The sequence below is a fragment of the Oncorhynchus mykiss genome, chromosome 12 (genome assembly GCF_013265735.2).
Source record: "Oncorhynchus mykiss isolate Arlee chromosome 12, USDA_OmykA_1.1, whole genome shotgun sequence".
NCBI lineage: Eukaryota > Metazoa > Chordata > Actinopteri > Salmoniformes > Salmonidae > Oncorhynchus > Oncorhynchus mykiss.
Genome location: NC_048576.1, coordinates 74,212,400 through 74,238,316, shown reverse-complemented (window position 1 = coordinate 74,238,316; position 25,917 = coordinate 74,212,400). Strand labels below are relative to the sequence as shown.

The following is a 25,917-nucleotide window of genomic DNA, read 5'->3' as shown; positions in this document are numbered from 1 at the left end:
AAACATACCTGAATATGTCCAATAGAAACTCTCATCTGCAACTGTTGGACTAATGATTACAACCTAGATCAGCTAGATGTAGGCAAGAGTGTGCAAGGCAGTATTGAATGTGTCTGTCACCTTCATTACTCTGATTTCTCTGGACCTGTGCGCCTACATGTAGTAAGCCTAAGCCTATCCATGTTACGTTGAGCTGGGTGAAGTATGAACGACAGTTATCCAATATGCTGTAATATAAATAAGACCATGCTCATAAAAACATTTTAAATTCGTCCTCCCTCATCATAAACGGCACCGACCGCCACTGTCTGCACACAGTGAGCAATATTTTTGGAACATCAAATCACAATAAAATCGCAGTATCGAATCACATACATATCGTATCGGCACCTAAGTAATAATAATGTAATGGGTGCTTACATTAGTCCTGTTCCACACGTGTACAAGTGTGTATTATATGCATGTATGAAATGGAAATGTGTTTTTTGCATATCCCTGAGACAGTGGGATCACAGCCAGCATGAACCATTATCAACAATTAGGATTAAGTGCCTTTCTCAAGGGCACATAAACAGATTTTTTACCCTGTCTGCTCAAGGATTTGAACTAGCAACCATTGGGTTCCTGGCCCAACACTCTAACCTCTAGGCTACCAGTCACCATATCAGGATAATATCGTATTGTGAGGTCCCTGGCAATTCCCAGCCCACTCATACTCAGGTTCAACTAGACTAGGGGTACTTCTGTCTGCTTTGCTGTGATCTTTTACTCTTTCATATCCAGGGTAAGGTAAGGATCCTGCAGTGACCTCTGTGTGTGGTGTGTGTGTGTGTGTGTGTGTGTGTGTGTGTGTGTGTGTGATCTGTGAATAATCTAGCTACATGTATAAATGCGTCATACGACAGCCTAGAAGGGAAAGCATAGTGAATATAGAACCATTACAACAGATGATTGTAAAGAGAGGATGTGTGACTCAATTATTCCTTGACATGCCATCATGATACTAAACTGTGACAATCGTGTGTCACCACCATCGGGTTAACACCAGCGAGGCAGTAAATGTCAAAGGCTGATTGGCCTCAAGCAAATGGGCGTGAGCTGAACAGCTGTAATGCTCCTACTGGCCACTTGAGGGCAGCCTTGTCACAGCAATAGGCTGGAGAGGCAGAGTGGGAGAGAGAGAGCAAGTAGGTGAGCTGAGGAGGCCTGACATGTCTTGGATGGAGCTCAGCAAGCTGTCTCCTCTCATAACATGTCAACCCATGGCCCTTCACAGCAAACCCCATATCACTCACCATCCATCCAGCCCCAACCCAGCCCCTGCCCAGTGTCGGTATCTGGGTAGGAGAGGCTTGTCTGACAAGATCAATCAGTCACCATACACAAAGAGGAGAGGAGATGACATGGGCATACTGTCATACCCAGGCAGTCTGTCATCATTATGAGTGGCTGCTGTTTTAGAGGGTAATTTGATGCTGATGCATAATCCCTACAGGGTAAACTGACACCATCTTCTATGGGCAGAGTAAGCAGAAGGTCTGAAACATGACACTATTGCCTGGTTCAAGAAACACTTTCACAAGAACAAGAGAAAGTAATGATGATAACAACCACCACCTGATGACAATGATGATAATCAACTGCTTTGCATGGTTTCCACATACTCACTCTACCACCCCCACTCTGTAGCACCCACCTGGGTGATGCACGACATGGCAGCCATTTTGCTCCATGAAAAGCCTCTTAATTCCTACTTCATTTCACAGTCAGATCCATTAGGCTTCCAATTTTCTCCACTTCTATAATTACCTCCCTATTATTGATTAACTTTCTATTTCATCAACTCGTTTAGTTAGTTAGGTCCACACAGAACGCTCCTCGCATGGCCAGTACTTTGAGAGAGGGGGTTCGTTCAGCTTGAGTTAAAAGATAGCAGTGTGTGTGTGTGTGTGTGTGTGTGTGTGTGTGTGTGTGTGTGTGTGTGTGTGTGCAGTGGCGAGCGGGGCTGTAGCGGTTGAGAGTGCATATTACAGGGTGATTAAGGAATAGTCAGGAGGGGTAACTGATGGGCTGTCAGGAGAAGAGAGGAGGAGAAGACGAGCTGTGGGCCTGAACACCTCATTCCTCTTCCTCATTAATACCCATCCCACACATCCTGCCTACTCACTCCTCCTCTTCCTCATTAATACCCTGACAAGAATGCCTACTTACACCTCCTCCTCTCCCTAATTTTTCTCCTCTTCCTCCTTATGTCCATCTCACCATGCAGCCTCTTCCACTTCTTTCCACATTAATACCCACCTCGCCATCCTTCTCTTCCTCCTCTTCTTCCTCTCCCTCCTCTTCCTCATTAATACCCACCCTGCTTGCCTCTTCTTCCTCACCCTCATCCTCTTCTTCATTATACCCTCACCACGCAGCCTGCTCCTTCTCCTCCTCTCCCTCTTCTTCCTCTCCCTCATCTTCCTCATTACTACCCACCCTGCTTGTATCTTCCTCCTCCTCCTCCTTCTCCAGTCCATATGAGTAGAGAGGGGGATGTATATGAGGTGATGCCTCTGAACAGGCTGCAGGCTAACTGTGAGATGGACAGAGTAATGGAACCCAACACAGTCATGGTGTTGAACACTGAATGTCCTGTCCTGTCTTGTCTGCACTCATCTACATACCCTTGCAGCCTCCTTCCACAGTGTCATTGTCTCTCTCTGTGACTGTGTGCTTTTCAATGAACATGCTAAAGAGTCAGGAGAGAACTGCGATAGAAGGCGTGAAAGAGAGGGAGAGATTAAAAAGAAAGGAGGGACGTAAAGCATATAAAGAAAGGCTGGAGTAAGGGAGGAGACGCTGACAGCCAGGGAGTAGAGAGGAAGGCAGCCAGGGAGGGGACGAGAGAGAGGAAGGCAGCCAGGGAGGGGACGAGAGAGAGGGAGGCAGCCAGGGAGGGAACGAGAGAGAGGGAGGCAGCCAGGGAGGGAACGAGAGAGAGGGAGGCAGCCAGGGAGGGAACGAGAGAGAGGGAGGCAGCCAGGGAGGGAACGAGAGAGAGGGAGGCAGCCAGGGAGGGAACGAGAGAGAGGGAGGCAGCCAGGGAGGGAACGAGAGAGAGGGAGGCAGCCAGGGAGGGAACGAGAGAGAGGGAGGCAGCCAGGGAGGGAACGAGAGAGAGGGAGGCAGCCAGGGAGGGAACGAGAGAGAGGGAGGCAGCCAGGGAAGGAACGAGAGAGAGGGAGGCAGCCAGGGAGGGAACGAGAGAGAGGGAGGCAGCCAGGGATGGGACGAGAGAGAGGGAGGCAGCCAGGTAGGGGACGAGAGAGAGGGAGGCAGCCAGGGAGGGGACGAGAGAGAGGGAGGCAGCCAGGGAGGGGACGAGAGAGAGGCAGGCAGCCAGGGAGGGAACGAGAGAGAGGCAGGCAGCCAGGGAGGGAACGAGAGAGAGAGAGGCAGCCAGGGAGGGGACGAGAGAGAGGGAGGCAGCCAGGGAAGGAACGAGAGAGAGGGAGGCAGGCAGGTAGGGGACGAGAGAGAGGGAGGCAGCCAGGGAGTAGAGAGGAAGGCAGCCATGGAGGGAACGAGAGAGAGGGAGGCAGCCAGGGAGGGAATGAGAGATAGGGAGGCAGCCAGGGAGGGAACGAGAGAGAGGGAGGCAGCCAGGTAGGGGACGAGAGAGAGGGAGGCAGCCAGGGAAGGAACGAGAGAGAGAGAGGGAGGCAGCCAGGGAGGGAACGAGAAAGAGGGAGGCAGCCAGGGAGTAGAGAGGAAGGCAGCCTTGGAGGAGAGAGAGAGAGAGGCAGCCTTGGAGGAGAGAGAGAGAGAGAGACAGCTAGGGAGGGGAAGAGGGAGAGAGAGAGCCAGCTAGAGAGGGGAGGAGAGAGAGAGAAAGAGGCAGCTAGGGAGGGCAGAGAGAGAGAGAGAAAGAGGCAGCTAGGGAGAGGAGGAGAGAGGGAAGCAGCCAATGCGCAGCTCTGTATCTTGAGAGAGAGCGAGCGAGGGAGAGAGAGGCTCTGGCAGGCAGTTGCTCTCAGACAGATAAACCCAGTGTGATGCTGCTGCTGGATGTGAGCTCCTGTCCTCTGCCCCGCTCTTTGGTTCTACCGCTGGCTGACTGACTGACTAAGCCTAGGTCTGTGGTTATCAGTGCTGCTCTAGTTTCTTCCCTGGGCTGAGGAGAGAGCCACCGTGCTGGGGCTGTGTCTCTGGCTAACTGCCTGTCCGCCTGGTTCTCTGCTCCTGCCTGGCTGACTAACTGGTCCCGGTGCAGGCAGGCAGAGTGGGGTGGAAGAGTGCAGGGCAGAGGGGCGGTAGGGGCTGAGGAGCACGGAGCAGTGTGGAGGTGGGGGGACAGGCAAAATGAGCGTGCCGCTGCTGAAGATCGGGGCGGTGCTCAGCACCATGGCCATGGTGACCAACTGGATGTCCCAGACACTTCCCTCTCTGGTGGGACTCAACGGGACCACTGTCTCCCGAGGGGGCACCTCCGAGAGGATCGTCAGCGTGCGTACAGTAGACGGCTCTTTTCCCATCCTTTCTATCTGTCTGCTGGGTGGATGAGTTGGAGACCGGGAGAGGGGTCTCAGAGCGGTAGGGTGGTTGAAGTGGGGTTGGGGGGGGTGGATATCGGAGAGGGTCTGTCTCACGGGGGCGGCGCTAAGAGAAATTATAGAGGATGAAAGTGGTGCATGTGAGAGCGATGCTGTTGGGAGTCAGGCGAAGTTGGAATGATGTTCAGGATCTTGTGTGAGTGATTCTCCCAGGGAACCGATCCAGAATGATTTTGCTGTGTTGATTGCTGGGAGGAGAAGGAGAATCAGGGGAGAACTGCCCTGCTGGTGAATTCTCTGTGTGATGTGGGTGATCAGAGCTGGGATACTGCTGCTGTGGTGGGGGATGAGGAGGTTGACTGATATGTCAGAGAGCTGGAGGGTGTAACTGATGGTATGCCAACTCTGAGGTGATGATGAAGATAATGATGATGATGATGATGATGATGGGGGGGGGGGATTTGGGCTCCAGCTCCTACACACCCTATTCCAGTTGGATGCGTACCTCGTTCCCCCATCTCTCTTTCCTTCGTCCCCTGTGTCAAAATGGACTGACTATGTATAGGTGTATGCGTTCAGAATCCAAGCCAGGGACCGTCATTTTGTTATCTCCTTGAAAGGTACATTATGTTGGGTCTCATGTGAGGAGCATGTTAAAAGATTGAGATGTGAAGGTTTGTGTAGCTTGTTGTGGATGTACACCTGTGTACACTGTGATGCATGTGTGGTGTGACTGTGCATATGGGTGCTCCATATGGATGAGATGAGAGGTGTTGAGAAGTGTCAAGCAGAGGAATGCATCTGTCATGTTCAGGATCATTAGTAGCGAGTGATAGCCTTTGGTTCTTTCCTGGGTCTATTTTCATGGCATCTGCTCCCTGATGAAATGTGTGTGTCCTGCACTGTCCAACTGTGTGTGTCCAGCTCTGTCCGTGTGTTTGTGTGCGTGCATGCCGCATGCCTGCCTCATTGCCTGCCTTCCTTAGTGTGTGTGTGTGTGTGTGTGTGTGTGTGTGTGCGCACACTTACAGGTGTGTATTTATTGGTCAATTCTCCCTATGGTCTCAGGAGCTGGGTCCATCTGTTCAGAGAATTATGACTCTATCTTCCCAATCTATCCTCTATCACAGAGCCCTATCCTCAATCAGTCCAGTCTTATCATAAAAGCCTGCTGCACCAACAAATACCACTTTATTGCACTGAGGCACCCAGCTGTAATAACTGTCTCAACGGCTCACTGGAGGAAACATTGTTGATGTTTTCACGGTTGAGGCTGAGCTCTATGAAGGTGTTGACCTTGTAGAGAGAGGTCTAGCAAAACATTCCCTGAGATGCATTTATCTATTCTACAAGCACAGGTACTTCTCTTCAAGTTCAATATCAATATAGCTTGTGTCTGATCTGTGTGTTTCTCAGAGCTTTTGAAGAACTAGGAATGATGACATTCCCATAGTGTCCCTGAATGAGTGGTACAGGAGTGGTTCTACTTCCTGCCTGGGTGGGAGTGGTCTAAGTGGACTTCGCCTCCAGTGGACATGGACTGCAGGACCTGGCTGCTGAGGGGAGGACGGCTCATAATAATGGAAACCATGTGTTTTGGTCTATTTGATACCATTCCACCTATTCCGCTCCAGCCATTACCACAAGTCCATCCTACCCAATTAAGGTGTCACCAACCTCCTGTGGTCCCAATGTCCATACTAGCACCCCACTTAGAATTCATGGCCAATACATGACATCATTTGAAGTAGATGGTATAGTAGTGTTGATAGTAGTGTGGCTATTGAAACAGAGCCATGGTCTGCTACTTCATGAGGGGCTTTGAGATCCGTTCTGCTTCCATGGTTGATGTGGTGAATCTGGACTTGATGTTGTGGTGATGGAGTCATCAGAGAGGAGGACTATTTCTCTTTTACCATTTCACATGTTCTGGTTCAACAAAGAGCCAATTAGTGTTGCTCCTTATTTTTCCTCACTCTCAAAGCAACATCGAAGGCATCCATTAACAACATTTTCATATTTTAAAAGTCTTAATGACACATTCTATGAGACATGGTAGATTGGGTGGAATCTAAACACATAAAACGTTCTAAGGATCAGCCATGCAGATGAGCTGGAGGTTAAACCTATGGAAGCCATGGGGGTTGAAGCATTAGAGGAACATTTGACTAACGTTGTTGTTAGGTTAGTTTCAAACCCACTAGTCCTTTTTTGGGTCGTCTTGTGATGTTGTGGCGCCAGTGTCCCAATGGCCATGTATAGCTGCTCCTCACCCTAGTGCCCTCATGATCAGTGTCCCGATCAAATCAAATCAAATATATAGCCCTTCGTACATCAGCTGATATCCCAAAGTGCTGTACAGAAACCCAGCCTAAAACCCCAAACAGCAAGCAATGCAGGTGTTGAAGCACGTTGGCTAGGAAAAACTCCCTAGAAAGGCCAAAACCTAGGAAGAAAGCTAGAGAGGAACCAGGCTATGAGGGGTGGCCAGTCCTCTTCTGGCTGTGCCGGGTGGAGATTATAACAGAACATGGCCAAGATGTTCAAATGTTCATAAATGACCAGCATGGTGAAATAATAGGTATGGGACAGGTAGCACGTCCGGTGAACAGGTCAGGATTCCATAGCCGCAGGCAGAACAGTTGACACTGGAGCAGCAGCACGGCCAGGTGGACTGGGGACAGCAAGGATGGCCATGGCCCGATGGCCATGTACGACTGCTCCTCACCCTAGTGTCCCCATGATCAGTGTCCCGATGGCCATGTATGACTGCTCCTCACCCTAGTGTCCTCATGATCAGTTTCCCGATGGCCATGTATGACTGCTCCTCACCCTAGTGTCCCCATGATCAGTGTCCCAATGGGCATGTATGACTGCTCCTCACCCTAGTGTCCTCATGATCAGTGTCCCGATGGCCATGTATGACTGCTCCTCACCCTAGTGTCCCCATGATCAGTGTTCCGATGGCCATGTATGACTGTTCCTCACCCTAGTGTCCCCATGATCAGGGTCCCACATTCACACTCCTCTGAGCTACAATCAGTCTGCTCCATTTGCTTTCAGTCCCTTTCCAACAACCAGCTGAGCTAAGCTTGTCCATGGGCGTGTGGCACTGCACTCAACATCTAAAGAAGTTTACCATAGTGAGTTCTTCAAAAGGACTGAACAAGGCCTCCCGGGTGACGCAGTGGTTAAGGGCTGTGCCACCAGAGACTCTGGGTTCGCGCCCAGGCTCTGTCGCAACCGGCCGCGACGGGAGGTCTGTGGGGCGACGCACAATTGGCCTAGAGTCGTCCGGGTTAGGGAGGGTTTGGCCGGTAGGGATATCCTTGTCTCATCGCGCACCAGCGACTACTGTGGCTGGCCGGGCACAGTGCACGCTAACCAAGGTCGCCAGGTGCATGGTGTTTCCTCCGACACATTGGTGCGGCTGGCTTCCGGGTTGACTTTCGACCTTCGACCTTCGTCTCTCCCAAGCCCGTACGGGAGTTGTAGCGATGAGACAACAATTGGACACCATGAAATTGGGGAGAAAAAGGGGGTAAAAAAAAAAAGTCCAAACATGACTAGCCTGGGTATGGCTAGCCTGGGTATGGTTAGTATGGCTAGCCTGGGTATGGTTAGTATGGCTAGCCTGGGTATGGCTAGCCTGGGTATGGTTAGTATGGCTAGCCTGGGTATGGTTAGTATGGCTAGCCTGGGTATGGTTAGTATGGCTAGCCTGGGTATGGTTAGAATGGCTAGCCTGGGTATGGCTAGCCTGGGTATGGTTAGTATGGCTAGCCTGGGTATGGCTAGCCTGGGTATGGTTAGTATGGCTAGCCTGGGTATGGCTAGCCTGGGTAGGGCTAGCCTGGGTATGGCTAGTCTGGGTATGGCCATTCTGGGTATGGCTAGTCTGGGTATGGCCATTCTGGGTATGGCTAGCCTGGGTATGGTTAGCCTGGGTATGACTAGACTGGGTATGGCTAGCCTGGGTATGGTTAGCCTGGATATGACTAGCCTGGGTATGGCTAGCCTGGGTATGGCTAGCCTGGGTATGGCTAGCCGGGGTATGGCTAGCCTGGGTATGGCTAGCCTGGGTATGACTAGCCTGGGTATGGTTAGTATGGGTAGTCTGGGTTTGGCTAGCCTGGGTATGACTAGCTTGGGTATGACTAGCCTGGGTATGGTTAGTATGGTTAGCCTGGGTATGACTAGCCTGGGTATGACTAGCCTGGGTATGGTTAGTATGGTTAGCCTGGGTATGGCTAGCCTGGGTATGGCTAGCCTGGGTATGACTAGCCTGGGTAGTGCAACACCAAACCGTGAATAATCCAATAAAGCAAGACACAACCTTGACAGAAGACAATATGGCAGGACTCTATTACACTATCAAACAAGAAACAAGTGTGTGTGTGGTGGGGGGGGGGGGGGGAGTCTGTTAGACACACACTCCACACAGTGCTGTTGTCCCTTTGATATCTTGTATTAATAATAACCCAGCCAGGCAGAAGCCTGAAGAAGGGAAATATCAAAAGAGCCAGAGGAACAAACAATGGTCCCACACAAAGAGAGAGAGGCCTGCCACTCAGATTGGGGTCTCTACGCTAGTCTGGCTGCATGGTGTCCATGACTGTAAACTTTAGCACGTCCCAAGGCCAATCTAATAAATCTGACTCCATGATTGATTTATGACGGCAGATGAAAGGACCAACTCAGATTAAAGTCGCTCTGTGGTCTTTTATCCATATTCATACATAGTTATTTTATGTTTGATGGTAGAACCTCTTCTCTTGTTATTTGAAGCTCTTAGATCCTCTGTATGAATGAATATTTAGATCTCTATGATGAATATTTATGAGGTATGATATAGCATGGAGTTAGAAGATATAGATATACATCAGATAGATAGATCACTTGTGGAGATGCTATACTGGACACATTCACCAATCATCCTGACTGCAAACACACTGAATGTACACAACATTAGGAACACCTTCCTAATATTGAGTTGCACACCCTTTTGCCCTCAGAACAGCCTCAATGCGTCGGGGCATGGACTCCACAAGGTGTCGAAAGCGTTCCACAGGGATGCTGGCCCCTGTTGACTCCAATGCATCTCACAATTGTGTCAAGTTGGCTGAATGTCCTTTGAGTGATGGGCCAATCTTGATGCACATGGGAAACTGTTGATCGTGAAATACCCAGCAGCGTTGCAGTTCTTGCCAAATCAGTGCACCTGGCAGATACTTCCATATCACGTTCAAAGGCACTTAAAACTTTTGTCTTGCCCAATTCACCCTCTGAATGGCACACATACACAATCGATGTCTCAATTGTCTCAAGATTTTAAAAATCATTCTTTAACCTGTCTCCTCCCATTCATCTACACTGATTGTAGTGGATTTAACAGGTGACATCAATTCAGGTTGATAGCTTTTGCCTGGATGCATCTGGTCAGTCTACAGTATGTCATGGAAAGAGCTTGATCCTAATGTTTGGTACACTCAGTGTAAATATATATACAGTACCAGTCAAAGGTTTGGACACTCCTACTCATTCCAGGTTTTTTCTTTATTTTGACTATTTTCTACATTGTAGAATAATAGTGAAGACATAAAAACTATGAAATAACACATATGTAATCATGAAGTAACCAAAAAAGTGTTAAACAAATAAGAGCTTCTTCAAAGTAGCCAACCTTTGCTTTGATGACACCTTTGCACACTCTTGGCATTCCTTTGTCGAGGAAATTCTTCCCTTTCATTCTCAACCAGCTTCATGAGGTCGTCACAAGGTGTTGTCTGTCACAAGGTATGGGTGCTATACATATGATAGCCCTATTTAGTAAAAGTCCATATTATTTCAAGAACAGTTCAAATAAGCAAAGAGAAATGACAGTCCATCATTACTTGTATTTATTTAATTGTTTTATTTATTTAAATAATTTAAGAACAAATTATTATTTACAATGACGGGCTACCAAAAGGCCTCCTGCGAAGACGGGGGCTGGGATAACATAATTTTTTTAAACACACATCACGACAAGAGAAACAACACAACACTACATAAAGAGAGACCTAAGACAACAACATAGCAAGGCAGCAACACATGACAACATAGCATGGTAGCAAAACAACATAACAACAACATGGTAGCAACACAACATGGTAGCAGCACAAAACATGGTACAAACATTATTTGGCACAGACAACAGCACAAAGGGCAAGAAGGTAGAGACAACAATACATCACACAAAGCAGCCACAACTGTCAGTAAGAGTGTCCATGATTGAGTCTTTGAATGAAGAGATTGAGATAAAACTGTCCAGTTTGAGTGTTTGTTGCAGCTCGTTCCAGTCGCTAGCTGTAGCGAACTGAAAAGACGAGCGACCCAGGGATGTGTGCTTTAGGGACCTTTAACAGAATGTGACTGGCAGACTGAGTGTTGTATGTGGAGGATGAGGGCTGCAGTAGATATCTCAGATAGGGGGGAGTGAGGCCTAAGAGGGTTTTATAAATAAGCATCAACCAGTCTGTCTTGAGACGGGTATACAGAGATGACCAGTTTACAGGGGGGTATAGAGTGCAGTGATGTGTCCTATAAGGAGCATTGGTGGCAAATCTGATGGCCGAATGGTAAAGAACATCTAGACGCTCGTTAGTGCCCTGACCTGCCGATCTATAAATTATGTCTCCGTAATTTAGCATAAGTAGGATGGTCATCTGAATCAGGGTTATTTTGGCAGCTTGGGTGAAAGAGGAGTGATTACGATAGAGGAAACCAAGTCTAGATATAACTTTAGCCTGCAGCTTTGATATGTGCTGAGAGAAGGACAGTGTACCGTCTAGTCATACTCCCAAGTACTTGTATGAGATGACTACCTCAACTGGTGACTACCCCGACTACCTTGTATGAGGTGACTACTACTACCTCATCCCACAGAGGTAGTAATAACACCTGTGGGGAGACGGGCATTCTTCTTACCAAACCACATGACCTTTGTTTTGGAGGTGTTCAGAACAAGGTTATGGGTAGAGAAAGCTTGTTGGACACTAAGAAAGCTTTGTTGTAGAGCATTTAACACAAAATCCGGGGAGGGGCCAGCTGAGTATAAGACTGCATCATCTGCATATAAATGGATGAGAGAGCTTTCTACTGCCTGAGCTATGTTGTTGATGTAAATTGAGAAGAGCTTGGGGCCTAGGATCGAGCCTTGGGGTACTCCCTTGGTGACAGGCAGTGGCTGAGACAGCAGATTTTCTGGCTTTATACACTGCACTCTTTGAGAGAGGTAGTTAACAAACCAGGCCAAAGACCCCTCAGAGACACCAATATACCTTAGCCGGCCAACAAGAATGGAATGGTCTACCGTATCAAAAGCTTTGGCCAAGTAAATAAAATAGCAGCACCACATTGCTTAGAATCAAGGGTAATGGTGACATAATTTAGGACCTTTAAGGTTGCAGTGACACATCCATAACCTGAGCGGAAACCAGATTGCACACCCGACAGAATACTATAGACAGCAAGAAAGCCAGTCAGTTGATTATAGACAAGTTTTTCCAACACTTTTTATGAACAGAGCAAAATAGATATAGGCCTATAACAGTTAGGATCAGCTTGATCTCCCCCTTTCAATAAAGGATGAACTGTGGCTGCCATCCAAGCAATGGGAACCTTCCCAGAAAGGAGAGATAGACTTGGCGGTGATAGGGGCAGCAGCCTTAAAGAAGAAAGTGTTTAAGCCATCTGACCCAGATGTTTTTTTAAGGAGCTCCTTTAGCACCTCGGACTCAGTGACTGCCTGCAGGGAGAAACTTTGTAGCTGGGCAGGGGAAAAAGAGGGAGAAGCATCGGGGATAGTCGCATTAGAAGGGGTGGGAGATGAGGAAATGTTGGACAGGCAAGGAGGCATCACTGAGTCAAATAGGAATCCTGACTTAATAAAGTGGTGATTAAAGAGCTCAGCCATCTGCTTCTTGTCAGTAACAACCACATCATCAACATTAAGGGACATGGGCAGCTTAGGGCAGGTTGGGTACAGGCCAGTGCTGATGGAGGATGATAACACTCAACAACAGTCAACAAAGAGCTATTTGAAAGTGTAATGCTTAAAACCAGCAAATAAAATAGTTTGGGGACAGACTTGGTGTAGACAACCTAGCACTGAAGGTGATCTTTGGTAAAGATTGCCACTCCCCCACCTTCGGAAGATCTGTCTTGCAGCTTCATTAAATAGTACCCGCAAAACACTAGTCTCAATGGCAACAGTGAAGAGGCGACTCCAAGATGCTGGCCTTCTAGGCAGAGTAGCAAAGAAAAAGCCATATCTCAGACTGGACAATACAAATAAAAGATTAAGATGGGCAAAAGAACACAGACACTGGACAGAGTGACTCCAGCATCCCGGAGTCGCCTCTTCACTGTTGATGTTGAGACTGGTGTTTTGCAGGTACTATTTAATTCTTGCGACTAGCAATCCCGGATCTGGGAGCGTAATCATAGCCTCAAACGAATTAGCATAACGCAGCGGACATAAATACCCCTAGAAAATGTTCCTATTCATGAAAATCACAAATGAAATATATTGAGACACAGCTTAGCCTTTTGTTAATCACACTGTCATCTCAGATTTTCAAAATATGCGTTACAGCCAACGCTAGACAAGCATTTGTGTAAGTTTATCATGGCATAATGCTATGGTAGGCTCTGCTGGCAGCAGGCAACATTTTCACGGAAATAAGAAAAGCAATCAAATTAAATAATTTACCTTTGAAGAACTTTGGATGTTTTCACTCAGGAGACTCCCAGTTAGATAGCAAATGTTCCTTTTTTCCAAAAATATTATATTTGTAGGCGAAATAGCTCCCGTTTGTTCATCATGCTTGGCTGAGAAATCGACCGGAAAATGCTACCACTACAACGCCAAACTTTTTTCCAAATTAGCTCCATAATATCGACAGAAACATGGCAAACGTTTTTTAGAATCAATCCTCAAGGTGTTTTTAACATATATATTCGATAATATATCCGTCGAGGCAATTGGTTTCTCATAAGAAGCGATTGGAAAAATGGCTACCTCAGTATTTTACCCAAGATTTTCTGCGGGAGACATCCTGTGACCACTTGCTAAATGTGGTCCCTTACGGCTATTCTTCAACAGAAATGCGTAAAAAGACGTCAATGCTGTAGACACCTTGGGGAATACGTAGAAAACGTAAGCTCATTCGTAGCTCATTCACAGCCATATAAGGAGTCATTGGCATGAGGCGGTTTTAAAAAATGCGGCACTTCCTGATTGGATTTTTATCTGGGTTTCGCCTGTAACATCAGTTCTGTTGCACTCACGGACAATATCTTTGCAGTTTTGGAAACGTCAGAGTGTTTTCTATCCAAATCTGTCAATTATATGCATAGTCGAGCATCTTTTCGTGACAAAATATCTTGTTTAAAACGGGAAAGTTTTTCATCCAAAAATTTTAATATCGCCCCATAGTGGTAAAAGGTTATTAATGAAGCTGCCAGTTGAGGACTTGTGAGGTGTCTGTTTCTAAAAACTAGACACTCTAATGTACTTGTCCTCTTGCTCAGTTGTGCACCGGGGCCTCCCACTCCTCTTTCTATTCGGGTTAGAGCCAGTTTGCGCTGTCCTGTGAAGGGAGTATTGTTTTTATTAATGTGTTCCCTTCCTGCCCTTACTCTGCCAATGGTTGCAGGTGTTCATTTCAGAAGGAGATAGTTCACTAACACAGGATGTATAGTTGGACCATGTTCCTCACCAGGACTGTATGGTTGTGCCAGGGCCTGGTGCCAGGCTGGTCAGGGTAAGAAAGGGCAGGACAAGTTATACTCCGACACCATTTTATAGACAGGAGCAAAGCCACCTGCCTTAATAGCACTTCAAGACTTCCACTGAGAAGAGCAGTACATGACGGTAGCAAGTGCAAGAGCAAGTGAAAGAGAGAGGGAGGGTGATCTATCGGCACAAGAGGCACATAAGGATAGAGTGTAGAAGCAATAGGGACCTTTAAAGAGGGACCGAGGGAGGAGGAGAAGAGAGCGATGAGTTTATGAGTCATATTATTGACCAGTAGCCATGCTGTGCTGATTGTGGTAATCAGTTTTACTCTGGACTGCATGGGGAGACCAGGGGCCCTGCTGCTGCTGTGTTGCTGTGATTGTGTGATTCTTCATTGAGTTATACTTAAGACCAGCAGCTGGCCTGTGTGCATTCAGGGGTTGTGGGACTACTGGTCATTTCAGGTGTGTGTGTGTGTGTGTGTGTGTGTGTGTGTGTGTGTGTGTGTGTGGTAGCAGCTCATCATGGCAGTCCGGTAATGATTGAGTGGTTCAGGTGATCTTTTGGCCATGACATAATTATGCATAACAGAGTGGAGTGGAGCTGGAGTGTTTGTAACCCAGCAGATAGAGACAGATGTTTCCTGCCTGGCTGTGGGCATCGCTGGGCAGGCAGCGGCTAAAGACGGAAACACCAAGCAGGCTACATCACGTTGCAGAGACACACTCACCGCTCACTTTCCCTCAAATAGAAGACTACTGTACTCCAGGCTTGGAGACCCCTATTCTTTCTTTTATCTGTCCTTCATCTCCCTCTCTGACTCGCTGTCTCTCTTCTTCAAATTCCTCTCTCAGACCCCTTTTTTTATCCCCTCTTGCCCTTCTCTCAGACGCAATCTCTCTCTTCCTCTTATGAAAGTTGTAATAGACTTCCCGTCACGCTCGTAAAGTGGGGAGCTGCTGATTTATAATCTAATTTATGCCGGCTTTACAGCGCTCTGCTCAGCTCTGCTCTGCTCCGCTCCAGGGTCGGCCTAATGAAACACTGGAGGAAGTCAATCCTGCAGGCTTGAGCCCGCAGCGTAGCTCAGCGTAGCCCAGCCGCTAACACCTAATTGGTTAATCTCCACTGTAGTTAGCTCATTGGGGCTCGACTGATAATGAGGCTGACTGTGGGCTGATCGGTGAGGCGGTGGATAGCTGTTGAGATATAAACTTAGCAAAAAAAGAAACATCTTCTCATTGTCAACTGCTTTTATTTTCAGCAAACTTAACATACGTGAATATTTGTATGAACATAACAAGATTCAACAACTGAGACATAAACTGAACAAGTTCACAGACATGTGACTAACAGAAATGGAAAAATGTGTCCCTGAACAAAGGGAGGTCAAAATCCAAAGTAACAGTCAGTATCTGATGTGGCCACCAGCTGCATTAAGTACTGCAGTGCATCTCCTCCTCATGGACTGCACCAGATGTGCCAGTTCTTGCTGTGAGATGTTACCCTACTCTCCCACCAAGGCACCTGCAATTTACCGAACATTTCAGGTGGGAATGGCCCTAGCCCTCACCCTCTGGTCCAACAGGTCCCAGACGTGCTCAAAGGGATTGAGATCCGGGCTCTTCGCTGGCCATGGCAGAACACTGACATTCCTGTCTTGCAGGAAATCACACAGAACGAGCAGTATGGCTGGTGGCATTGTCATGCTGGAGGGTCATGTCAGGATGAGCCTGCAAGAAGGGTACCACGTGAGGGAGGAGGATGTCTTCCCTGTAACGCACTGCATTGAGATTGCCTGCAATGACAACAAGCTCAGTCCGATCATGCTGTGACACACCGCCCCAGACCATGACGGACCCTCCACCTCCAAATCGATCCCGCTCCAGAGTACAGGCCTCGGTGTAACGCTCATTCCTTCGATGATAAACACGAATCCGACCAAACTGCGACTGTCAGAGAAGAGCACTTTTGGCCGGTCCTGTCTGGTCCAGCGACGATGGGTTTGTGCCCATAGGCGACGTTGTTGCCGGTAATGTCTAGTGAGGACATGCCTTACAACAGGCCTACAAGCTGTCTGTCCGGCCTCTCTCAGCCTATTGCGGACAGTCTGAGCACTGATGGAGGGATTGTGCATTCCTGGTGTAACTCGGGCAGTTGTTGTTGCCATCCTGTACCTGTCCCGCAGGTGTGATGTTCGGATGTACCGATCCTGTGCAGGTGTTGTTGCCATCCTGTACTTGTCCCACAGGTGTGATGTTTGGATGTACCAATCCTGTGCAGGTGTTGTTACACGTGGTCTGCCACTGCGAGGACGAACAGCTGTCTGTCCTTTCTCCCTGTAGTGCTGTCTTATGCGTCTCACAGTATGGACATTGCAATTCATTGCCCTGGCAACATCTCCAGTCTTCATGCCTCCTTGCAGCATGCCTAATGCACGTTCACACAGATGAGCAGGGACCCTGGGCATCTTTCTTTTGGTGTTTTTAAGAAACAGTACAAAGGCCTCTTTAGTGTCCTACATTTTCATAACTGTAACCTTAATTGCCTACCGTCTGTAAGCGGTTAGTGTCTTAATGACCGTTCCACAGGTGCATGTTCGTTAATTGTTTATGGTTCATTAAACAAGCATGGGAAACAGTGTTTAAACCCTCTTGTTAAGGAACTTTTTATCAATGATGACTAATTATGTATACATTTCAATCAGGACTGACTAATCAGAATACTATTATGTTACTGTATATGTACTAATCAGAATACTATTATGTTCCTGTATATGTATGAATTTTCTTTCTTAATCTTAGTACTGAATATAATGTGTGTGAATGAATCAAGGATTAGAACAATGACGGTCTGTTCCTTGGTAGGAATGAATGAACTAAATCTTCAGACTGGCTAGAATGCTTATCTACACCGGAAAACCTTGGCTCGGCCATAAATTATATTAAATTGGTAGTGAGACGGATGTGGGAAGGAGCCTTTGTACTGGAACGGAGATGGCACGGGTTGGTGCTGAAACTAATGACGTCATTTTCAGTTTATAACCTGTGGTAAGCTGTATCTTATTCAGTACTCTCGAGAATAAAGGCTGCTATTTGACCTTAAGACCGGCTCTGTCCATTTCTATAAAATAAGGGTCATACAAATTCTTATCAATTGACAGAGTGTTTAATTTTAACAGAGGAATTAAATTCCTGCAACACCTCTATAATGAAGATCCGTGAAGTTATTTGGATTTTTACGAAGTATCTTTGAAAGACAGGGTCCTGAGAAAGGGATGTTTCTTTTTTTGCTGAATTTAGTCGAGTTTTGAGGAGGTAGAGATGCCAGTGGCGGGGTGGTGCTACTGCAGGAGATTGGGTCACCTTGATAGAGACACTGTGACATCACCCACAGGTCTGTTGAGTTCTCAATTGATCAGTCTGTGATCAAAGATTGATCATAGGTAATCAATGCCAAATAAGTAACCAATCTCCTCATTGGTCATTCACGAGACCGTCGATCACTTGTCTGTTTTCTACTCAGCTCCTAGTGTTCAATCTCAATCTAAACTCTGCTAACTGTTTCTCTTTAGGACAATGTTTAGAGGTTAGAAAGCAACACAATCACCAAAGTTCAATGATGAATAAGCTCAGTGATGGCCACAAAGAATTCAGCCTTCTCTCCTCTCCTCATCTCACCTCTCCTCTTCCCCAACACCAGCAGGTATGGTGCTGAATGTGTCACTCACTCTTCTGACTGTGCAGAGATAGAGACAGAGATAGAGTCAAGCCACAGGCTCAGCAGCTAGAGGAAATTGCTTCCCTCTCACTGAAATTAGACCCTTTTCCTATTTTCTCTGTCAGCCTTTTTTTAACCGCATGTCCCTCTCTACCTCCTTCACTCTCTGTCTAAGTATCTCTCTGTCAATCTAGCATGGCAGGATGGCTGGTGGGGTGAGAATGGTGTGCTGTGGTGGTGTGGCAGACCCGGGTTCAAATTGTATTGGTTTCCTTTCAAATACTTTGAGTATTTAATTGAGCCTGTCTGGAGTTCCAGATGGGAGGGATTTGCACTTTTGGGCCTTCTCCATTGGTTCCATTATGCCAGACGAGCTTAATCAAGCACAGTTGAAGCATTCAAAAGAAAACCAATACTATTTGAACCCAGGTCTAATAGAGCCACCCAGAGAGAGAGGAGAGATCCTAGAAATGATTCATGTGGAGGGGGCAGGTCAGACGTCTTAAGAGCAATGTAATTTTCATTTTAGTGACTAAGACCCATTTGATTTGTAATCCCCCATCCCCCGCTGTTTTTATTACCACTGTCATCTCCTTAATGGGCTTTCGCATGGCAGCATTGACTGTGACATTCCCAAATCAGCCGCTTTACATATTCTATGTCATCTGCAGTTCCTAATGGAGCCATTTCTGGGACACCAGCAGCACCTCCCTCCTCTCCTCAAACACCCTTCTGGATCTGTCTGTGACTGTGTCGACTGTGGCAAAATAGGATTATAGTCAGGACTTGCTTTGCTGCCTCTTTAAACCTTGCTGAATGTTCAGTAGATTCAGAGCTCTTTTATCATGAAGCCTATGTTAACATACATGTTGTACTACATACACAGTTCTCCATTCAACTCCCTGTCTGTCCGTCTGTCTCAGTCAGTCAGATACTATTCAAGCTTGGGATTTGAAGCATATAGCTTTTCCCTTGATGCTCAGGAGATTGCTGTTAAAATGCTAATGAGAGGCTGGGAGCATGCATGGTGTGAGTGTGTACTGTGTGTACAGATGCTAGATGAACCATTGTAAATGTGCCTGTTCTCGTCCCGGGAGAGGGAATTTAATAACAATCATATTTACATAAATGAGTGGGTGTTGTGTAACAAAATGTCAATTCACTTAGATCAGACTCCTACACACCACTACTGCTGCTTATGGGGGCTGATGTTTACATGGATATAGATCTGCATCTCCTGTGTGTGTGTGTCTACACGTATATCGACAGTATCTGTGCCCCGGAAGCTGCCAGACAAATTAGTGCAGCTGCACCTCTACCCCCAGTTTCCTCCTCCTCTCCTCTGCTCCCTCCTCTGCCATTAGGGGGGATGAGGGAAATTACTTCCAGAAGTAATGAAATTGGGTCTGATTTTAATAAGCTCTTCATTTAAAAGTCAGTGTTATGAAACATTAATGAACAGGAGATGTCTCACTCTGCACGAACCTTCTCAGCACCAGTGAATTGGCTGGAGAACACAGTCACCGTATGTGTGAAGATGTGACGATAAGAGGATATGAGGGCAATGGTGGAGCATGTGTTGTACATGTGTTGCTGCCCCAGATGTCTTGCATATTCGTTCCATGATCATTAGGTTGATTATATACAGCTGGAGCATGTATGGTAGGCTGCATCATGTGCTGCGTGTAATATTACTGCGCCTAATGTTTTGCATATTGCTTTGTAGTGTTAATGACTCGTGACGGGGAAAAATGGACACGGTTTCATATCGAGATATTTGCTTGTTAGTATTGGCCTACTTTAAATACATTTTTAGTGAGGGAAACTTTGCTTTGTAGTGTTAATGCTAGTGACGGGGCAAAATAGATACAGTTACATATCGGGATATTTATTCAGACATATTATTTTGACAATATCGCAGTAGTTTTTTGCGCTAATTGGCTGTACCTGCACCAAACTCCAGTATTTCTCTATCATCTTTTTAAACGGGGAGCCAATTTGTTTACTGCACTTTTATTTCCATGACTGATCAAAACTCGTTTTCTCCTGGCTCTCTCTTGTCCCTCTGCAGAAGACATGTGGTGAGCAATATGTTTGGAACATCGAAACACAATAAAATCACAGTATCAAATTGCAACTCATACAGAATCGAGAGAATCACAATATATATCGAATCGGCACCTAAGTATCGTGATAATATCGTTTCGCGATTTCCGCTGGAAATTCCCAGCCCTGTAATTGATCTGACATTTAGGCAGAGGAATACTGAAAATAGGAACGGATCAGTAACATGCAAACCACACCGGCCACGTTGCGTGCGCAAGTGGTGCAAAATGAATGTTGTCAATGATTAGTTATAGGAGAGACAAGACCAAGATGAGACTCTGGACAAGGCGGATACGGTATATTTGAGGCACTTTAATCTAGCATGGTAATATCTGGCAAACGTGCAGCACGGCTCTTATCGTCCACTCTTAGGGAGGTTTCGGAAAAAGAGGGCGTAACACATATTTGGGCAGTACATTTATACATTGAAATGACGTAGGTAGATTCTAGTAGTCCTGGCTCCTGGTTGGTTGTTCATAGGTGATAGACAGTCCTCTCCAGCCTGTTGTCTGTATCCCATTGGTTCTTGACAGAGTTCTTTGTCTTTGTAGCCCATCCCAAAGGGTTTGGAGCAGTGTATATTCATGGGTTATCAGTGTGTTTAACAACAGTCCGTGAATGCGTCATTACATGTTTTAATATGTTATTACAACAATGTGCACCTGCATGTTATTCAGTCATTTCAGCCACACCACTCGGGCCGTGAACGTGTGTATTGTCTGTGTAGCCAAGCGCTAAACTAGATCTTGGCTCTATTTGAGACACTTAATGTCCAGCCTCTCCATTCTACTCATTGGTGTCCAGGAGCATCCAACCCCACCTGGGTATTTGAACGATGAATGAGGAGATATTAATCATAGATAACTAACAAAAAAGTGATAATTTTTTGCAATAGCATAAATGAAATGTATTTATTATATGTTAGAATGTATTGTCTCAGAACGGGATTGCTAGATGCCCAGCTTTTCTAGTGTTAATAGTCGGAGTAAAGAAACATGATTTTGTAAGATGTGGATGGACAAAATCAACATGCGCATGATGGAGGATGCACTCTAGTGGCCGGTGTAGTCAGTATGTGGACACCCCTTCAAATTAGTGGATTCGGCTATTTCAGCCACACTCGTTGCTGACAGGTGTATGAAATCGAACACACAGCCATGCAATCTCCATATTCAAACATTGGCAGTAGAATGGCCTTACTGAAGAGCTCAGTGACTTTCAACGTGGCACCGTCATTGGATTCCACCTTTCCAACAAGTCAGTTCGTCAAATTTCTACCCTGCTATAGCTGCCCCGGTCAAGTGCTGTTATTGTGAAGTTGAAACATCTAGGATCAACAATGGCTTAGCTGCGAAGTGGTAGGCCACACAAGCTCACAGAAAGGGACCGCCAAGTGCTGAAGCGGGTAAAAATCGTCTGTCCTCGGTTTCAACACTCACTACTGAGTTCCAAACTTGCCGTCACTGGACTCTGGAGCAGTGGAAACGCGTTCTCTGGAGTGATGAATCACGCTTCACCATCTGGCAGACATACACAAGTGCCAACTGTAAAGTTTGGTGGAGGAGGAATACTGGTCTTTGACTGTTTTTCATGGTTTGGTCTAGGCCCCTCAGTTCCGGTGAAGGGAAATATTAACGCTACAGCATACAATGACATTCTAGACCATTCTGTGCTTTCAACTTTGTGGCAGCAGTTTGGGAAGGCTCTTTCCTGTTTCCGCTGTGCTCAAAGCGAGCTCCATACAGAAATTATTTGTCGAGATCAGTGTGGAGAAACTTGACTTGCCTGCATAGAGCCCTGACCTCAACCCCATCAAACACCTTTGGGAGGAATTGGAACGGCGACTGCGAGACAGGCCTAATCGCCCAACATCCCATCCGTTCTCCTCTCTGTGTCTCAGACTGATCAGACACACACATACTCCACCCCACTTCTCATTTAGGCCGCCGACAGAGAGAAGGGAAGGGAAAAGAGAGGGGGAGAGAGACGGAGAGAGAGAGAGATTAGCCTCAGACTACAGAATAGAGAGTTTGAGCTGCAGGAAACTCTGTGCAACTTGATGATGTAAAGGTGGAATAATAAAGAGTACAGACAGGAATATTTCTCACAATAACTGGCTAGACAGGCCACTGTGACAGAAAGACATGACTGCCTATTTGAATAACATTGACACCCAAAGCACCTTGAAAAATGAATGTGTAACAATACTTATCAGAAGTCATGTTGCTTGATGCCGTTTGCCATCATGTTTCTGTCATCATTTAGAGTTAATGTACTGTATCTTGTTTAATGTTTACCACATGTATTAGTGGTGAGCTTTGGCAGCATGCATTACAATTCAGAGAGAGAGAGAGAGAGAGAGAGAGAGAGAGAGAGAGAGAGAGAGAGAGAGAGAGAGAGAGAGAGAGAGAGAGAGAGAGAGAGAGAGAGAGAGAGAGAGAGAGAGAGAGAGAGAGAGAGAGAGAGAGAGAGAGAGAGAGAGAGAGAGAGAGAGAGAGAGAGAGAGAGAGAGAGAGAGAGAGAGAGAGAGAGAGAGAGAGAGAGAGAGAGAGAGAGAGAGAGAGAGAGAGAGAGAGAGAGAGAGAGAGAGAGAGAGAGAGAGAGAGAGAGAGAGAGAGAGAGAGAGAGAGAGAGAGAGAGAGAGAGAGAGAGAGAGAGAGAGAGAGAGAGAGAGAGAGAGAGAGAGAGAGAGAGAGAGAGAGAGAGAGAGAGAGAGAGAGAGAGAGAGAGAGAGAGAGAGAGAGAGAGAGAGAGAGAGAGAGAGAGAGAGAGAGAGAGAGAGAGAGAGAGAGAGAGAGAGAGAGAGAGAGAGAGAGAGAGATTGCCTCTGAGAAAAAAAAAAACACACATTGGCTCCCAGGGTGGCTGCTACTTTATACTCCAAACACAGTCCTCCTGTCTGTCCCCCAAACCATTCTAATCTGATCGTCTTTCTCTCCACTTTCGATTGGCTTGTGTCCTTAATTGTATTGCTCTTCTCTCTCTCATTACAATTTACTTTGTATTCTGTGAGGGGGTTTGTGTCCATATGCGTGTGTGTTGTACTAAAGCCATGTTTGCGTGTGTGTTTCTGTACAGTATGTCAATGCTTGAGTGTGTGTACACTACTTCCCCTGATTGGATTATTAAGAGAGACATCCATCCTTTCAGCCCCTCCCATGGTGCTCTGGTAAAGAGCAGCGCTATCGATCCCAATACAGCTCCATTTCCTCTCTGTGTCCAAACTTATTAGAAGCTCTCCTCTCACACAGTCCTTTGATCCATCCTTCCCTTTCTCTACTTTGTAAGCCCCCCCCCACCCCCACGCCTTATTTTGTTCTCTCTACATCCTCGCCTTTCTTTCCCCTTCTTACTTTTCTTTACGGCATCTCTCTCTATTCCATTCTCCTTCTCTCCCCCTCTCGCTCTCCCCCTCTGTCTTTCTATCACTTACTCACCACCCTCTCTGTGTCTCCGTGCAGGCTATCTATCCTAGCCCAGAGGAGGGCTGGCAGATCTACAGTTCAGCTCAGGATGCAGATGGGAAGTGTATCTGTACAGTGGTGGCCCCGGCCCAGAACATGTGTAACCGAGACCCACGCAGTCGGCAGCTCCGTCAGCTCATGGAGAAGGTAACAGCCGTCAACAACTCACACACTCACACATTTTGTTACCCACGTCTGGTACAATCACACACACGCAACACAGGCATAGAAACTAATCCACACCCTGGCTCCTTCTGTAGTAAACCAATTAGACTCTTAGCGATGAACAGTCACATTATGACAGTCCCACTATGACAGTCACACTTTGACAGTCACACTCACTCTATCCCACTGAGATTTGATCAGTCATGCATGCAAACATTGTGTGTCAGAATACTTAGTTTGTTAGTCAAAACGATTGTAGTAGCTTTAGAAAAAAAGGTACCCATGAAGATTGGATTCATTGAGCCTTCACCTTGTAGTGTTGTTCCAATTGGATCCATTAGGCTGAAAAACAAAGTCAAGAAAAAGCAGTGAGGAAAAAGAATATGAACCAGATCAGTAAATGGAGCAGCCAGCCGACTGCTGCAGCTGCACTCAAACTGTTCACACACAATGTCAGTTTAAATAAACAGTCAAACACACCGTCTCTCCACACTCTCTACACCATCTCTCTACACTCTCTACACCATCTCTCCACACACATACACTCTCTACACCATCTCTCTACACTCACTACACCATCTCTCCACACTCATACACTCTCTACACCATCTCTCCACACTCATACACTCACTACACCATCTCTCCACACTCATACACTCACTACACCATCTCTCTACACACATACACTCACTACACCATCTCTCTACACACATACACTCACTACACCATCTCTCTACACACATACACTCACTACACCATCTCTCTACACACATACACTCACCACACCATCTCTCTACACACATACACTCACTACACCATCTCTCTACACACATACACTCACTACACCAGCTCTCTACACTCATACACTCTCTACATCATCTCTCTACACTCATACACTCACTACACCATCTCTCTACACTCATACACTCACTACACCATCTCTCTACACTCATACACTCACTACACCATCTCTCTACACTCATACACTCACTACACCATCTCTCTACACTCATACACTCTCTACACCATCTCTCTACACTCATACACTCACTACACCATCTCTCTACACTCATACACTCTCTACACCATCTCTCTACACTCATACACTCACTACACCATCTCTCTACACTCATACACTCTACACACCATCTCTCTACACTCATACACTCTACACACCATCTTTCTACACTCATACACTCTCTACGCCATCTCTCTACACTCATACACTCACTACACCATATCTCTACACTCATACACTCACTACACCATCTCTCTACACTCATACACTCTCTACACCAGCTCTCCACACTCATACACTCACTACACCATCTCTCTACACACCATCTTTCTACACTCATACACTCTCTACACCATCTCTCTACACTCATACACTCACTACACCATCTCTCTGCACTCATACACTCTCTACACCATCTCTCTACACTCATACACTCACTACACCATCTCTCTACACTCATACACTCTACACACCATCTTTCTACACTCATACACTCTCTACGCCATCTCTCTACACTCATACACTCACTACACCATCTCTCTACACTCATACACTCTCTACACCAGCTCCCCACACTCATACACTCACTACACCATCTCTCTACACTCATACACTCTCTACGCCATCTCTCTACACTCATACACTCTCTACGCCATCTCTCTACACTCATACACTCTCTACGCCATCTCTCTACACTCATACACTCTCTACACCAGCTCTCCACACTCATACACTCACTACACCATCTCTCTACACACCATCTTTCTACACTCATACACTCTCTACACCATCTCTCTACACTCATACACTCTCTACGCCATCTCTCTACACTCATACACTCTCTACGCCATCTCTCTACACTCATACACTCTCTACGCCATCTCTCTACACTCATACACTCTCTACACCATCTCTCTACACTCATACACTCTCTACACCATCTCTCTACACTCATACACTCACTACGCCATCTCTCTACACTCATACACTCTCTACACCATCTCTCTACACTCATACACTCTCTACGCCATCTCTCTACACTCATACACTCTCTACACCATCTCTCTACACTCATACACTCTCTATACCATCTCTCTACACTCATACACTCACTACGCCATC

The 25,917-nt window shown here is 46.5% G+C and overlaps 1 protein-coding gene across 2 annotated transcripts in view; it reads left to right on the top strand.

The window, feature by feature from the left end:
- Positions 1-25,917, top strand: part of olfm2a (olfactomedin 2a) — a 98,192-nt gene that overhangs the window by 47,088 nt on the left and 25,187 nt on the right. Inside the window, exons 1-2 of one of the 2 annotated variants that reach the window (XM_036938395.1) lie at positions 4,001-4,491; positions 23,610-23,759. In XM_036938395.1, coding sequence (XP_036794290.1) covers positions 4,348-4,491; positions 23,610-23,759 — 294 coding nt within the window. In that variant the 5' untranslated portion in view covers positions 4,001-4,347. Of the gene's footprint in view, positions 1-4,000; positions 4,492-23,609; positions 23,760-25,917 lie in introns of those variants that run through there. The other variant, XM_021625227.2, reaches the window with a different exon arrangement.